General features: G+C 43.4%; 1 protein-coding gene across 5 annotated transcripts in view; it reads right to left on the reverse strand.

Moving 5' to 3' along the window:
* The window catches only part of MTUS1 (microtubule associated scaffold protein 1), a 156,502-nt gene that overhangs the window by 88,000 nt on the left and 51,228 nt on the right, over positions 1–17,274 (reverse strand). For all 5 annotated transcript variants that reach the window (XM_017539641.2, XM_017539643.2, XM_037742409.1 and 2 more), the window contains one exon: positions 11,666–11,861. In XM_017539641.2, coding sequence (XP_017395130.1) covers positions 11,666–11,861 — 196 coding nt within the window. The remainder of the gene's footprint in view (positions 1–11,665; positions 11,862–17,274) is intronic.

Consider the following 17,274-nt stretch of genomic DNA (forward strand, 5'->3'; position numbering starts at 1 on the left):
AAAAAAAAAAAAAAAAAAATCATAAAAAACAATAATTAAATATAGGTCAGTCTTCCCTTTGAGTAGGGACCGTCTTATGCATAAAAACATAGGGAAAGTTAACAAAAACAACATTTGACAACATAAAAATGAAAAAAATTAAGAAATCACCATATGCAAAATAAAACGACATGCTGTAAAACAACAAAGGAAACGAACAGCAGCAGATCAACATAAAATCTCATGCCCCCAAATACAGGCGAGCAAAAGCTCTCGACCAAAGAAAGAATAAAAAGAGTTGAAAGAGTTGATAACTTTTCTTTTTAAATTTAACCTCACTGTGTCTAACACCTTTCCTGGTGAGCCAACTGTCCTTCCTAACCTCTATCCACTGCTTAACCCCCCAGAAAAGTTTAAAAAGTCAAATACTTGCTTCCCAACCTTTCATGCCAGTAGGGGCAACTGTGAAATCTGGTCTGCACCAATCAGACATAAGGACAAGACTATGAGGAGGGAGCCGCTGACCGTGTGTCCCTCTGATACACGGAGACAGCAGGAGGACCCTGCCCTGCGATGCCGTCCTCTGCTTCCAGCCTTTGAACACAGTCCCAAGAGGTAGTGGCATGCACACGGAATTCTTTGCAGCCATATTTTAACTGAAAAGCCAATGACAAAGCCACACGCTGAGGCAAAACGAGCAGAGAGGCAGAAAGAGGACATTTCCAAATCAAACCTGGAATGGCCTGAGTCTAGAACTCCCAATGAATAAACACACAGCCTGTGGTTTACATCATTGGTCAGGTTTTTGTCCACCGGTCAGGTTTTCTGTCACCTGCTGTAAACTGTGTTCTTAACTGCCCCATTCTCCTGCCAGCAGTGTTTGACACAGCTGGTTCCTCCTTTCTCCTTGAAAGGCTTTCCTTACTGGATTCTGGGATGCCCCTATGTTCCTGGCTGTTCCTTCTTGACTTTGGAGACTCTAGGGAGCACCCCAGAGCTATCCTTGACCTGTGCTCTCTAAACTTATACCACCTTGGGGATCTCACCCAGTCTGGTGGCTTTAAATATCCACTCTATGGTGCTGAATCCTAAATTGATATCCAAAGATCAGATTTCTCCCATGCACTTGAGACTTGCATATCCAGCTTTCCACTCCACACGGCCTCTTACCAATCATTTCAATGTAATGAGTTTCAGATAGCCCCTTCCAAACATCTGTTTCCGCCAACCATTCCACCATCTCGGGTAAGAGCTGCACCTTCCGCTGCTCATGGGTCATCAGTGATCCCTCCCTTTGCTCTCACTCCAGATCCAATCTAAGCAAACCTCTCTGGTTTCACTGTCAAGCACATACTAGAATCTGACCAGGACCCACTGCCACAACCCAGGTCCCAGAAACCATTACTTCCTGCTGTCATCACACTGACCCCTTCTAACTGATCTTCCTGTTCCTACCTCATGGGCATCCCATCTACTCCCAACACAACTATCAGAGTAATCCCGCTAACATTTAAGTCACTCCAGTTAAAAATCAAAGTCCTAATCATGACTTTCAAAACTATACGTGATCCATGCTGGGCATGGTGGCTCACACCTGTAATCTCAGCACTTTGGAGGGCTGAGGCAGGTGGATCACCTGAGGTTAAGAGTTTGAGACCAGCCTGGCCAACAAAGTGAAACCCTGTCTCTACTAAAAATACAAAAATTAGCCAGGCATGGTGGCGGGCCCCTGTAATCACAGCTACTCGGCAGACTGAGGCAGGAGAATCCCTTGAGGCCGGGAGGTAGAGGTAGGGGTTACAGTGAGCCAAGATCGTGCCATTGCACTCCAGCCTGAGCAACAGAGCAAGACTCCATCTCAAAAAAGTAAAACAGCAGACACTGTCTCCATTAGACACATAAACATATGTGCATGAGAATATGCAAAAAGAAAAGGTACCAAATAGTCATAAATTTTTATTATCTACCAAAAGCTATTTGGTGGTGGTAAAATGATGGGTGTTTATTTTCCTTCTCACTTTTAACTTAAAATGCTGTATCTTTAAAATAGCCTACTGGAAATAGAGCAGTGGAAACTTGATAAAACTATCCGATTTACCTGGTTCAATTCAAGACACAATAGGGAAAGAATAAAACAAAGCCCCACACGCCTTTCTTGGCATTGACAGACAGGGGCTCTGGCTCAGCCTCTTCTTGATTGACTGCCAGAAAGCCAATCTGTTGTGTCCTAATCACCGCTGGCCCTGCTCTGTACTTTCACGCATCTGTACTGACTCTGACCTCAATCTCTACATTCCACACTCTGAGTCATTACTCCTCTTCTCATTCTACTTTCTAAAACATCAGTCAAGTCCTGAAAAGCATCTCAATCCCTGTGTATCCTCCTTATTCCTTGGATCTCAGGGGGCAAAAGTTAAACAGCACAAAGCATAACATTAAACCAAGCCTGGCCCCTATCTATTTACGAGTGTAACTCTATTACATTACATAATCTCCTATATTACGAAAGAAAAAATTTAAGCAAACTTTGGTATTTGAAATTTCACCCTCTGCCAAAATCCTACAGTTCCTTTTATTAAATTTTAGATTATAAGAACAAATGTGACGAGGGAAGAACCTGTCACCTCTTCTGTTTGGCAGTTAATACCAAGAGGGCAGAAACCATGTCTTATCCCACCATCCCTCAGTCTGGCATATGACCTACAGAGCATACACACTCTATTAAGTATCTTCCACAACACAGTGTATTTTAGTAACACTCACATTTATATGTCACAAACGTGATTCTAGTATTCCACCTTCTTGAGTTCGTCAAGGCAGTATTACACTAGGACTCTGTACGACTATCCTCATTTGCTTCAACTCAAGGGTAAGCTCCCTAGATAAAGGCACAACAACACAGGTGAGTCATAACAAAAACACAGCAAGTCTTAAGAGAGCAGTAATTTGACAAAGAAGCAAGAATGTCCCACAAAGCGAGGTTCTCACGATGACTCAAACTGCACAGAAGCACAGCGTTCCCGGTGATGCTGTCGGTACCTGCCTCTGCAAGTATGTTCACAAGATGTCTGTGGCTTCAGGTGTGGATTAAGCAAAAATACGTGCCTTAGTCACAGGCCTGGAACATGTGTCCCATAACTAAGGGAACATTTAAATTCAGAGGGTAATAAACCAAAGACTTAAAGGTGTCGCATCCTTTTCCAGGCTACCATACAAAGGAGATTAACAAGGTTCTTCACATGTTTACCAGCAATTTATTTACCATCTGACGCTCATGCTGATAATGCCTGATAAGAACAGAAAAGGTGCACAATGAGCCTCCTGGCTCATTCGGAGTCAAGGTTTATGAACAGAGCTTCTCTGAGCAATGAGATGGTGAGATCACTGAGGCCTCAAAACTTCTCATCTTTTCAGAGTGTCCTGCACAGGCAGGAGCACAGTGGTGCAATCATAGCTCACGTAGACTCAAACTTGGCCTCAAGAGATCCTCCTGTCTCAGCCTCCCAAGTAGCTGAGACCACAGGCAGGAGCCACCAAGCCTGGCCCTTCTATCTTTATGTCAGCTCTTTTCTGATAGTTTCTCGGTCTCTACATATTTTTACTCTTAAACCTCAAACATGCACATACTCCTTGGAGGTACTTCCCAGTCTGTAGCCTCCTTAAATTTCATAAGCCCCAAACCAAACTCACTATTCTCTTCCTGAAAACTTCTTGCTATTCCACATTTCACTTTATGGCCCACCACCCACCCAGCCTCTGAAGGCGGCATCTGGGGAGACACTGGGACTATTCACCAGCAACAAAGGTGACCAGACACTCTTTCTCCCTATCACCTGAAACATGCACTCTGCTGTCTGTTCCCAAAAGTGTGCAGTGCTCTTGCAAGTTTGTGTCTAGAGTATTAGAACTAATTAGCCTCAACCTCCCTTGATGCAGAGGCTCATCTCTCATTGGCCCCGGGGACATGTTTGCTCAAGGCATGCTGACCCCAGCCTTGATGTTCCCCAAGCATACCGTATCCTTTGACAACGCCACATCTGCACCCTCGGGAATGCCAGCAGCCTCCTCTGCTGGCAAGCTCCTACAGGCACATTCCAAACAGTTCAAATGTCACCGCCTCTGCTCCAGTTCTCCCTCACATGGATTTAGTGTTGTTCCTTCACTGTGGATACACAGTGCTGCGCACAGGTCTCCATTCAAATCAAACCAAGCAACATTTTTAAACACCTGTTGTGCAACCAGTGCACTGTGCTAGGCACTGGAAAACATGAAAATCCCCAAGAGCTGGACTCCATCCTTATGGATCTCACGGTCTAGAAGGAGATGGACATGTAAGGAAATAATGAGCATACAGCACTGTAAATGCAAAGCAGCAGAGGGGCCAGGACAGCTGAGCTGGAATCTGGAGAGCAAAGAGTTTTTTCATAGTAATGATTTGCTTAAAACATCCCTTATCCCCTCACCCTCCAACCAGTAAGCTCCTTAAGAGGGCATACTTGCTTAATCCTGTTTGTAGTCTCAGAATCTAGTACACGCTCAACACAGAGCAGGTACTCTAAGCACTTCTTAAATGAATGGGCGAGACTGCACTGTGTCATATTAAGCCTACCCATGAGTCATTCCATAAAGCAATCTTCTCCATAATTACTGCCAAATGAAAGTTGTGTGAAATGCCTGGAAAAGATCAAGCATTTACAAGCAATGATGTTCCTGAGGATGAAAAAAGGACATTTGTCTCACAGGCACCCACATGGCCATGCCTGGTCTGTCCTCTACCTGTCTACGTCCTCCAGCCCCTACTATGCACAGTGGGCGGTTCACTGTTTCTCACACACCCCACACTCTGCCTCACCTTGGCGTCTCTGCACGGCTGGTCTCCCTGGAAAGTCCTCCTGCCTGACATCCAAATGCCTCCCTCCTCCCATGCTTTCAGGTGTTTGCCCAAATGTCACCCTCTCAGTGAGGCCTTTCTTGACCACCTGTTTAAAAATCTAATTTCCTTCACTGCTTTATTTTGCTTTTTTTTTTTTTTTTTTTTCTTTTTTTTTTTGAGACAGGGTCTCACTCTGTCACCCAGATACAATTGTGGCTTGCTGCAACCTCCACCTCCCACATTCAAGAGATTCTCCTGCCTCACCCTCCCAAGCAGCTGCGACAGACTACAGGTGCTTGCCACCACACCCAGCTAATTTTGGTATTTTTAGTAGAAATTTTCACCATGTTGGCTAGGCTGGTCTCAAACTCCTGACCTCAAGTGATCCGCCTGCCTCAGCCTCCCAAATTGCTGGGATTATAGGCGACAGCCACCATTCTCGGCTCTTTCTTTATTTTTGTATTCAATGTCATGAATACAAAAGTTTTATTTATTTTCTTAATCGCCTTATTGGAATTTGAGGTCCCTAAAGGAAGGAACTGGTCTCTTCTGTGTACTTCATTCCAGTACTCAGAATAGTTCTTAGCACGAGCCAGCCTTACCCACATTCTCCCTCACACACACATGTGGTTTAATGAAGAATTCACTCATGTCCATGAAGGAAGACACGAGTGTGTCAAGATTCCTGCACGCATGTAAAGGAAGGGGGTTAAGAGCACAGGCTATGGGGTCAGACCACCAGGCCCATTTCCCATCTCCACCAATTACCCCACTGTGTAATTCTGGACAAGTTACTTGAGCTTTCAGACTCTCAAACTCCTCATCTGTAGAATGGGATAATCATAGTATCCCCACTAGGAGCTCTAAGAATTAAATGGGATTATACATTTAAAAAAGGGCTTAGCACTGTGCTTGGCATACATACATGCTCAAAACCTGTTAGCGACTATTACTATTTTTATTAAAAGAAATCCTGAGACACATTCTAAAGAAAGTGTTTTAATTACATACAACTATAGAAACACCTATCAGTGACACATTAATCTTAGATTTTATTCACATTTTAGGGACAGGCTCTTGCTCTGTCACCCAGCCTGCAGTGCAGTGGTGCAATTACAGCTCACTGAACCCCCAACCTTCTGGGTTCAGCAATCCTCCCACCTCAGCCTCCTAAGTAGCTAGGACCACAGGTGTGTGCCACTTGCCAAGCTAACTGTTATTTAATTTTTTATAAAGACAGGGTCTCACTATGTTGCCCAGGCTGGTGTCAATCTTGCAGGCTCAAGTAATCCCCCCACCTCACTCTTCTGACTATGTCTGGCCTGAAGTTAGCTTTCACAACCACTTACTGGGTAGGAACTCCTGGTTTTTAGTAATTACTTTATGCAAGTGTGCAAAAAAATCTCTCATAATTTTGCTTACTATCTCTCTCAAACTCTCACCTAGAAAAATTTAAAAGGATATAAAAGTAATTTGAAGATTTTCAATTCCTTTTAATATGAAATGAATGAAAAAAAATCAGTTTATACAAACAACGAAGGAAATCACTTAGCAAGAAAGAAGAGAAACCTGGGATGACAGGCAAGTCACTGCAAGCTCGGATGGACTACTGTCTTGAAAGGATTTTCCTTTATTAACCCACAATAAACTGAATTGAAACAAAGAGCCACCCTTTTGAAATGTGGTTTCTTTTCCTCTAGAAGAAAATTAAAAACCATCTCTTTCAGGAGGCCTTTCTTCACAGACTTGTCCCTGGAGATTCTTCTCATGGGGCCTCTTCCCCACCCATCACCATCCTTTGTGCAGCTTTGTGTTTGCTGCATAAACCCGCACTCTTCCTCCTCACTTAGCTTACAGGAGTCCCACGGCAGGGAGGGCATTTTGTGCTGCTTCTGTAATCCTGTCTGGTTCAGGCTGGCCACTGAAAGGGCAACTGCATGCTTGTAGAAAAGAACACATATTTATCATCTAAAACCTGGTAAGAGCGGGTATTGCCTCCAAAAGAGAGTGATGGTGGGTCTCTCTGAAGATGTCTGAATTGATCATGAAGGATTTACTGAGCAGTTATTCAGAAGCATTATTATTTGTATTTTTTTTTATTGTTTTAAGTTCCAGGGTACACATGCAGGCCGTGCAGGTTTGTTACATAGGTAAACATGGGCCATGCTGGTTTGCTTCATCTAACAACCCATCACCTAGGTATTCAGGCTGGCATGCATTAGCTATTTTTCCTGAAGCAGCATTAATTTTCAGTAACCACATAAAATCATTTACATCAGAGTAAACTGACATCAAGCTTTAATGAAGGCCTCAAAAGAGAAGTGCCACAGTTTCTAAAACATTCAGCTGGGAAACAAAAATTTTAATTTTTAAAAAACTAAACGTTAGCCCAGTGTGGTGATTCATGCCTGTATGTTCTGTACTTTGGGAGGCCCAGGTGAGAGGAACACTTAAGCCCAGGAATTCGAGACCAGCCTAAACAATAAAGTGAGACCCTCATCTCCNAAAAAAAAAAAAAAAAAAAAAAAAAAAAAAAAAAAAAAAAAAAAAAAAAAAAAAAAAAAAAAAAAAAAAAAACACATATATATGAATTAGCTGGGCATGCTGACGCATACCTGTGGTCACAGCTACATGGGAGGCTGAGACAGGAGAACCACTTGAGCCCAGGAATTCGAGGCTGCAGTGACCCATGGTGGGGCCACTGCACTCTGGCCTGGACGACAGAATCAGACTGTCTCAAAAAACAAACAGAAAACAAAACAAAAAAAAAAATTAAGCTTTATTATTTAAAATAAAACTCATGGTCATACTAGTAGTATTTGGATTAGTAATGTGACAGTTAAGAGCATGACAGGCTGGTCTGAATCTCACCTCTACCACTTTCTAAGCTGCGTAACGCTGGACAAATTATTTAACTTTTCTGTGGTGGAGTCCTTGTCTACAGAATAGGCATAAGCCTCACAAAGTTATTGTGAGGTTTAAATGAATTTACAGATGAAATTATTAAAACTGAGCCTGGAACTTACGTATATTTAACAGCATGAGCTGTTATTCACATTATAATAATTGCTATGAGAAATAATTTTTGTCACTATCTCATCTTATTTCAGTGCATTTCCAAGAAGCAAAGGTAGTTTAGATTTGGTTTGTTATAACTGCTTATCATCTAGTCTCATAAATCTCCACATTTTAACTAGTAAAATGGAACAGCTCTTTGAAAGGCCAAGGTGGGTAGATCACCTGAGGTTAGAAGGTCGAGACCAGTCTGGCCAACATGGTGAAATCCCGTCCCTACTAAAAGTACAAAAATCAGCCGGGCGTGGTGGTCAGTGCCAGTAGTCCCAGCTACTCAGGAGGCTGAGGCAGAAGAATCACTTGAACCCGGGAGGCGGAGCTTTCCAGTGAGCCAAGATCACACCACTGCACTCCAACCCAGGCGACTGATCAACAGAGACTCTATCTCAAAAAAAAGGAAGAGCTCCATTGGGTTGAATTACCATTCCTTCTCACATTCATTTTAAAGCTTCAAGAAAATGGCTGTTTCAACACTGGGTCTGGTTTTCTACTTAAGTGTTCTCAAAGGATTTACTGAAAACCCCAAATTGGCCGGAACATTCCTGCTGCTTACCTTTCAGCAGAGTGACTGTGAGTGAATATGGTGGAATCCATTTGGTTTCAATTTTCTAATACACAAACACTTCATTGTACAATCAATGGCAACAGACTTGCACTATCTAAAAGCACACTGTTTCTGCTCCTTGATTTTTCTGCTCCTTGATTTTTCTGCTCCTTGATTTTTCTGCTCCACTTTTAACTCTGAGGTGATTAAGTTTCTTGTCCCCCACAAGAAATACCTCTCAATTTATTGAGAGCATCACAACAAATTAGTTGCTATTAATTTTTTTGTAAAACATAACAAGGTAGAATCAAGTTCATCTTCTCAGTCTGCTCGGGCTGCCATAATGGTAATAATACCAGATGTGGCGGGGGCGGGGGGGCTCAAACAACAGAAATTTGTTTTCTCATAGTTCTGCAGGCTGAGATGTCCAAGATAGAGGTGTCAGCTGATCTGCTTCCCAGCGAGGACCCTCCTCCTGGCATCCAGATTCCTGAGGCACCTTCTCATTGTGCCTCACATGGTGAGGACAGTTCCAGTATCTCTTCCTTTTTTTTTTTGAGCTGGTGTCTCGTTCTGTCTCCCAAGCTGGAGTGCAGTGGTGCTACTTTGGCTCACTGCAACCTCCACCTCCCTGGTTCAAGCAATTCCCCTGCCTCAACCTCCTGAATATCTGGGATACAGGCACATGCCACCATGCCTGGCTAATTTTTTTGCATTTTTAGTAGAGACGGAGTTTCACCATGTTGGTCAGGCTGGTCTCCAACTCCTAACCTCCTGATCCACCCGCCTCGGCCTCCCAAAGTGCTGGGATTACAGGTGTGAGCCACCGTGCCCGGCCGTCTCTTCCTCTTTGTCTAAGTGCACAACCCCTACTAGATTAGGATCCCACCCTTACGACCCCGTCTAACCTCCATCACCTGCTCACCGGCCCTGTCTCACTTTGCAGGCTGGGGCTTCCACATATTGACGCATTCCATAAAAGTCTTCTAACCAGTCAAATATAAAACTCAAATTCAAATCCAGAATGTTTCTGGTTATATTAACTTTTTTCCATTCATATACAGAAAACCACCCAGTGAAATGCAATTTAGTTTTTACTTCAGGCTGAAAAATCTGGATGTATAACTCAGTTATCAAGCTCACAGACAGAGGAAGATAAAAGCTCAAAAGCATGCCCTGTCTTTTCACTGAGACTACACGGATCCACTTTTCTCTAAGACACGACATGATGGAGAGTACAAGGACTTAACAACTGCTTTTCCGCTGGGTGGGACTGAGCGCCTATATAAAACAATTCTTTTTTCATGTATCCTGGGTATGGGCCTAATTTCTTTAAAGTATGTGTGCTTAGGTTTTCTGGGATTTAAGCACCACGAAATTCAGAGGATCATACGAGTAGCAGCAGTTACTCAGAAAATTCGGTGAGCTCCCAACTGTGCCTAGAAAGATGAGGGCTGACAGGGTCTTAGAGCCTCAGACACTTAACACTTTCCAGATGTGAGGGCTGATGCCAGGGACAGTAAAAAACTTGCTCAGGCAGCATATTGGGGCCAGAGTGGAACCAAAACACAGGGATCCAACTACAGGCCGGGGACCAGGGGCCGCACTCAATGCCACCAAGCTACGGGTGCTCCTCACAGAAGATGAAGGGAGCTACTCATTCTCTGGCAAACACCGTGAGCCTTACTGGGCAATGATAGTAAGGAACAGAGCTTTTTCTTCTATACCAAAGGACAGGGTTTTGCCCTGCTGCCCAGGCTGGAGTACAGTGGCATGATCATAGCTCACTGCAGCCTTGAACTTCTGGGCTCAAGTGATCCTCCTGCCTCAGCCTCCTGAATACCTGGGACTACAGGTGCATACCATCATGCCCAGCTAATTTTTTTTTTTTTTTTCCATAGAGACAGGGTCTTGCTATATTGCCCAGGCTGGTCTTGAACTCCTGGCCTCAAGTGGTCCTCCCACCTCGGCCTCCCAGAGCACTGGGATTTCAGGCATAAACCACCATGCCCAGCCAGGACCAGAGCTTTAATCTCACTCATGCCTTGACTCCCCAGGTGTGGCAATATCCACCAGTGTTTCTCCCAATGTCTTTTGGCTTCTGTTTTTCCTCCCAAATGATGAACACTCCAAGCTAATGAATTCCTCTTTCCACCTCATTCCTCTGGGGACGGAGATGGAAATGTGCTGCCAATCCCTCCTCTTCCACGCATACCTCTGTGGTCATGTGACCTTAACCTTGACACTGGGCCGGAATCTAAACAAACAGCCCTTAAAACATTTCTGTGCAGTATAGGCTCCTCACACTTGAGGCTTCATGATAGGGTTGAAAAATAAAACCTAAAAATACTAAATTGTAGACAGGTAAAGAGATCTTCTGGGATTTGCTTGCTTTTGTTAGTTTCCATAAAACATTCTCATGTGTGGACACATAACTCACTATTGTTGTATGGGAGCTTACCGCTAAATTGATTTGACATGACTTTAACTTGTACCTGCAGAAATAAGGTGTGTTCTCTGCAAATTTTCTCAGTCAACTGGAATGGTGAGCAGGCTTTTCATCCTACTCTGTGACACAGGGCTGACTTTTCCAATTCCATTTCTTTGTAGCACAAAGAAATCTGTACATCTGCCAAATTTAGTATGATATTTAATAGCTACTCTTGAGGCTCTCAAATTTCACTGGCCTAGCAGGACCTTAAAACCACAACTTCTAAGATACCAGCCAACATAAATAAAAGTTCATATTAGAAAAATTCGACTTTTTAGTGACGCTCATATCCCTCCTAAATTTATAATACATCTCTAAGTAACATTTTTTAAAAATTAATCTCTTCACATGTATTGAGGGCACACTGTGGACCTACTGTTCAACACTTCAGTATTGTTAAGCACTTAACCATTTGAAAAAAATTAACGAAATGATTCGTATTTACAACAGCCACTCGGTTGTCTATTTATGTACACATCCTTCTGAATAGCTTGTAAGATGGTTTATGCACCTGTATCTCTCTCCTCAACTAGCCTTTGCCTTGCTCAGAGATAAGGGATGTGTTGTCACCTTCTGTTCCTACCTTCTCTGCTCAGGATGCTGGTCCACAGAAGGCTAAATGACAGAATGCGTTAGTCCTATAATCATGACTGTCAAATTTTACATTCAAATAATTCCAAACTATTGAACTATTTATTCTTACCAGAACTGGACACACGCCTGATCCTCTGAGGAGATAAGGCTCGATCAGCACTGAGATTTCTACTGTCGCTGTTCCGCCTCAAACAGGACACCGGGGGCCCCACTTTGCCTTTTGGAGCAGCTATTTTTCTCACACTGCAGGAGTCAGGCTTGGATATATTCCTACCTGAGGTGGTTGTCGGTTTTGAAGCAGAGCCCTGTGAAAATAAGTTAAGACTGTAAACCAAAAATAAAATTCTAAGCGCCCCAACTGATGGAATGGACCCCTCCCTCTAGGCTAAGGGAATTCCAAAGAAACCTAAAAAACTCGTTCAGGCCACAGTGGGAAGGAGGGTCAGACATGCCTCATTATACTCTCCTTCCTTTAGAATTCACGCGTAACTGACCAGCATTAACATTAAAACTGAGACGTTAAGTCGGATACAGACTCTTTACGGCAAAAAGACACCAAATTCCAATCTGACTTTAGCATAGCATCACATGACAGATAGCAAGCCCTGAAGGAACCTCAAGTATTTTTATCCCAAAATATTTTTCTTGAACATACTTTGAAATGGCCTTGCAAAGCTGTCTCTTGTGGGGACAAACTTCACATTCCATAGAGAATCTTCTTCCCTTCCCAGATCTTTTTCTGGTCCCAAAGCAATGAGCTGAGAGTCTAGCACCTTTTAAAAGTCTAAATAGGGAATATTTGCCATCTGCTGCTTCTAAAGGTGGCCACCTATGAGATTTCATCTACATAATAAGAACCTTGGTCTCCATAGCCCCTCATCTTAACCAACACACTTCTTTGTATCGATTCCAGGTCTTTAAATAATAACTTAATTCTTTCAACCAACTGCCAATCAGTAAATCTTTGAATCCATCTACAATGTGTAAGTCCCTGCTTCAAGACGTCTCATCTTTCCAGACCAAACCAATGTATATCTTAAATGTACTGACTGATGGCTTTTGTATCCCTAAAACGTAAAAAAATCAAGCTGTAACCCAACCACCTGGGCACATGTTCTCAGGACCTCTTGAAGCGCTGTCATAGGCCATGGTCCTCATATTTGGCTCAGAATAAGTCTCTACAAATATTTTAGAGTTTGGCTTTTTCATTAACAAAATTTTAATCGAGATAATGCCTTTTCCATACGTGGAATTAGCTATGTGAAACAATTTCTAAGTGGACACGTCTAGTTGTCCTTTTGTATCAAAAATGATTGATTCTAGGACCCTGGCAGATATCAAAATCCATGGACACTCGCGTCTCATATGAAAAGATGTAGGGTTTGCATATAACCTACGCATACCCTCCCACATACTGTAAATCATCTCCACATTACTTACGACATCTACATACTTGTTTCAAGTGGATTCAACATAGTATTCAGCATGCAGTAAGTTCAAGTTTTGCTTTTGGAAATATCGCCGATGTTTTCCTCTGAATATTTTTAACCCAAGTTTGGCTCAATCCACAGATGTGAAACCCATAAATACAGAGAACTGACTATATTCAATTTTCATTTTTACTATGAAGCAATTAAAACGCTTCACAGTTTACTCTTTAAATCACCATATTCTGCCTTTGTACCCATTAGTGAGAGTGTTCTCAAGATCACCAGTGCCACAAGTTAAATTCAAGCTACAGTTTTCAATCCTTTCCCTGGGAGTGGGGGGAGGCGGGGGGCGTCTCTCCATGGCATCCAATCTAACAACTGCATCCTCTGGTTTCCTGACAAAACTCTTTCCTGGTTTTCCTTCCACCTTTCTGGTCATTCCTTTTCTGGGTCCTATTCTTCTGTACCTTTGGAAGCTAATGATATGATTTGCATCTGTGTCCCACCCAAATCTCATATCGAATTATAATCCCCAGTGTTGGAGGAGGGGCCTGGGAGGAGGTGACTGCATCATGAAGTAGACTCCCCATTGCTGTCCTCAGGATAGAGTTCTTAGAAGATCTGGTTGTTTAGAAGTGAGTAAAGCCTCCACCATCGCTCTCTTCCTCCTTCTCCAATAATGCAAGACGGGTCTGCTTCCCCCTTTGCCTTTGGCCCTGGACTGTAAGTTTCCGGAAGCCTCTGCAGCCATGCTTCCTGTACAGCCTGAGAAACTGTGAGTCAATTAAACCTCTTTTCTTTACAAATTACCCAGTCTCAGGTAGCTCTTTATATAGCAATGTGAGAACAGACTAATACAGCTAGTATTCAGGAAGACCTAGCCTTGGTCCTGTTCTCTTTACCCCCCACGTGCTCCTCCCACATGATCTTGGCTGTTTCTATTGCCACTTGTACGCTGGTGCATCCAAATCCACATGCCTAACCAATACTCTCTCCTGAGTTTTCCATATACCTCACTTCTTTCTACACCTCCCCTCTCAGCATCCTTCAAGTATAGTTCATTTTCACATTGCTGATAAAGACACACCTGAGACTGGGTAATTTACTAAAAAAAAAAAAAAAAAAGTCATTTAATGAACTCACAGTTCCACGTGGCTGGGGAGGCTTCACAATCATGGTGGAAGGTGAAAGGTACACCTTACATGGCAACAGACAAGAGAGGATGAAAGCCAAGTCAAAGGGGTTTCCCCTCATAAAACCATGAGATATCACGAGACTTATGCACTATCATGAAAGCAATATTGGAGAAGCTGCCCCCATGATTCTATTAGCTCCCACCAGGCCCCTCCCACAATATGTGGGAGTTACGGGAGCTACAATTCAAGATGAGATTTGTGTGGGAATACAGCCAAAGCATATTACTAACATATAGTCCTTATAAGAATATACATAGAGCCCTTAACAGATTATTATTCTAAATTCTAAGTTTATGTATCGACTCAATCCTCATATAATCCTGTGAAGTTGGTAGGTTTATTGTATCCCATTTTACGGAAGAACATGAAGCATTTTCTAAAATTAAACTTACTTTCCCATCTATCTCAAAACTTATCTCTTCCTGTATTTACCACAACATACCCAGGCACCCAACTTCAACAATGAAAGCTATTTTTGAATGTTTTCTTTCTTACCTCTTACACCCCGCTTTTCCATCTGCTGTCATTTCTCACCAAGATTACTGAAACCATGTCCTCAGGATCTTTCTGGTCTCACCAACTTTCAAGCCATTTTTCATTTGCCTGCTAAGGCAATCTTTCTCAAACTCAAATAGGGTTAGACACCTTCTATCCGTCTTCCCGATAACATCTCTTCTTCACAAGGCCCAGTAATCCTTTTGCATGTGGAAGCCCCTGCCATCCTCTTCACCTCATTTCCTACTGCTCAGGGTTCTACACTCCCAGTTCCCATCACACCTACCACCTAGAGTCCCCTAAATGAGAAAATCTTCTCTATTTCTTCATCTTTGTACATAGTATTCCTCTACCCAGAATATTTGCCCTTCAAGTTCCAGCTAGTGACAACATGTGCTCTCCCCTATAAGCCTTCCTTGACAGCTCTGCCCATCATCACACCTCATTCCTTCTCCTGCAGCACAGCAGTCTACTGACACTCCCAACTTAGCAATCAACATACCCTTGTTGGTTTACTTTCTCATACTGATAGAGGCAGAATGCAGAGAAATCCTAAGCAGACAAGGGCAGGTCCCCAACAAAACTCCACCTTCAAGCCAAACACCCTGAAACCCACAGCCCAAAGTGAGAACTTCTATCCCTGTTTGCCTGCTCTCTCCTGAATAGTTCTTTCTGAATAGTGTCTTTTTACCAATTGATTGTTGCCTTTTCCAAAACTACCTATGGCCTGTCCTGCCCCAACATCTCATGCCTATAAAGGCCCCAGACTCAGTGGGCAGAGAAGAGGTTTGACTGGTGTATTAGACTATTTTCACACTGCTGATAAAGACATACCCAAGAGTAGGCAATTTACAAAAATTAGAGGTTTAACTGGACTTAACAGTTCCACATGGCTGGGGAAGCCTCACAATCATGGCGGAAGGCAAGGAGGAGCAAGTCACGTCTTACATGGATGGCAGCAGGCAAAGAGAGGTTGTGAGGAAAACTCCCCCTTATCATAACCATCATATCTCGTGAGACTAACTATTATGAGAACGGCATAAAATCTGCCCTCCATGATTCAATTCCCTCCCACTAGGTCATTCCCACAACATGTGGGAGTTCAAGATGAGATTTGGTTGGGTACACAGCCAAACCATATCAACTGGAGAACTGAGAGGATGGTTGGATCTACTGCCATATCACCCGGAACATGAACACAGCTGATCTCATCTCATCTTGGAAGCTAAGCAGGGTCAGGCCTGCTTAGTACTTGGATGACAGAGGGACAGCTGGACTTCGGAGGAGAGATGTCTTAACTTTGGGAAAGAGCTGGCTAGAGATGGCTGGACTTCAGGGAAGATCATCTGCCTGTCCCATCCCCTCTCCACCTAGCCTCTCTGCCGAGAGCCACTTCCAACACTAAATAAAATTATCCACCTCCACCATCCTTCAAGTGTCCCTGTGACCCAATTCTTTTTGGACACTGGACAAAAGCTTGGGACCCACTGAGAGTGGGTACCCAAAAAAGGTTGTCACACTGGCCCTTTGCCCTCCTGGGCTGAGGGCAGCTGCCCCACACAATGAGGCAAAGGGCCCACTGAGCTGATGAGACACCGCTGTCGGTGGATGGTGGAGCTAAGACAGCACTGTGACATGCACTCTTGGGCTTCTGGGGTAAAGGCACCCCCACCTGGGCACTGCTGTGGGGCCCACACAGAGCCTGCTCCTGCCAACATCCAAGGTGGCTGGCGGGATCCCACACTTGCTTGCCCACACACTCCCACCAGCAAGAGGTTGAGCATGGTGGGCTGAATAAATGGGGTGCCCCCATTCCAAGTTCAACAAAGGGGTAGAGAAAAACTCCTGCATCAGTATTACCCACTGCTCTAGGCGCTACATTTGTACAAAATCTCTTTTTTCCCCTGTATCCTAATAATCATTTCCATATATATAATACACACTAGGTATCCAATAAATGTTCCTATTCTACATAGAAGAAATGAAATGGGAGCATGAGCCTTACTCACAGTGCACATTACAACACCAAACTACATTTTGCATTCTCCCTTTACATTAATGTAAACCAAAACTAAAATTCTAACCACCTCCAACCATCTGAATGGACCCCTTCTCTCGACCAAGGACATTCCAAGGTTAACCTGAAAAACTAGTTCAGGCCAAGAAAGGAAGGTGGAGTCAGACATGATTATAATCTCCTCCCTGTTGGAATTCAGGCACAGCTGACCAGCATTAACATCAAGCAGACCTTAAGACTAATAGAACAGACTCTTTTAAGTCTGATAAGAAACATTTACTATCAATTTCCCCTCACGCCTGCTACCTGAAGGTTTCATCTGCATGATAAAACCTTGGTTTCCACAACCCCTTATCTTAACCCAGACATTCCTTTTTATTGATTCCAGGTCTTTAGATAACAACTCTTTCAACCAACTGCCAATCAGAAAATCTTTAGGCTGGGTTGCAGTGGCTGAAGCCTATAATCCCAGCACTTTGGGAGGCCAAGGTGAGTAGATCACATGAGGCCAGGAGTTCAAGACCACCCTGGCCAACATGATGAAACCCTGTGTCTACTAAAAATAGGAAAATTATATGGG

Source organism: Cebus imitator, unplaced genomic scaffold (genome assembly GCF_001604975.1).
Source record: "Cebus imitator isolate Cc_AM_T3 unplaced genomic scaffold, Cebus_imitator-1.0 Scaffold120, whole genome shotgun sequence".
NCBI lineage: Eukaryota > Metazoa > Chordata > Mammalia > Primates > Cebidae > Cebus > Cebus imitator.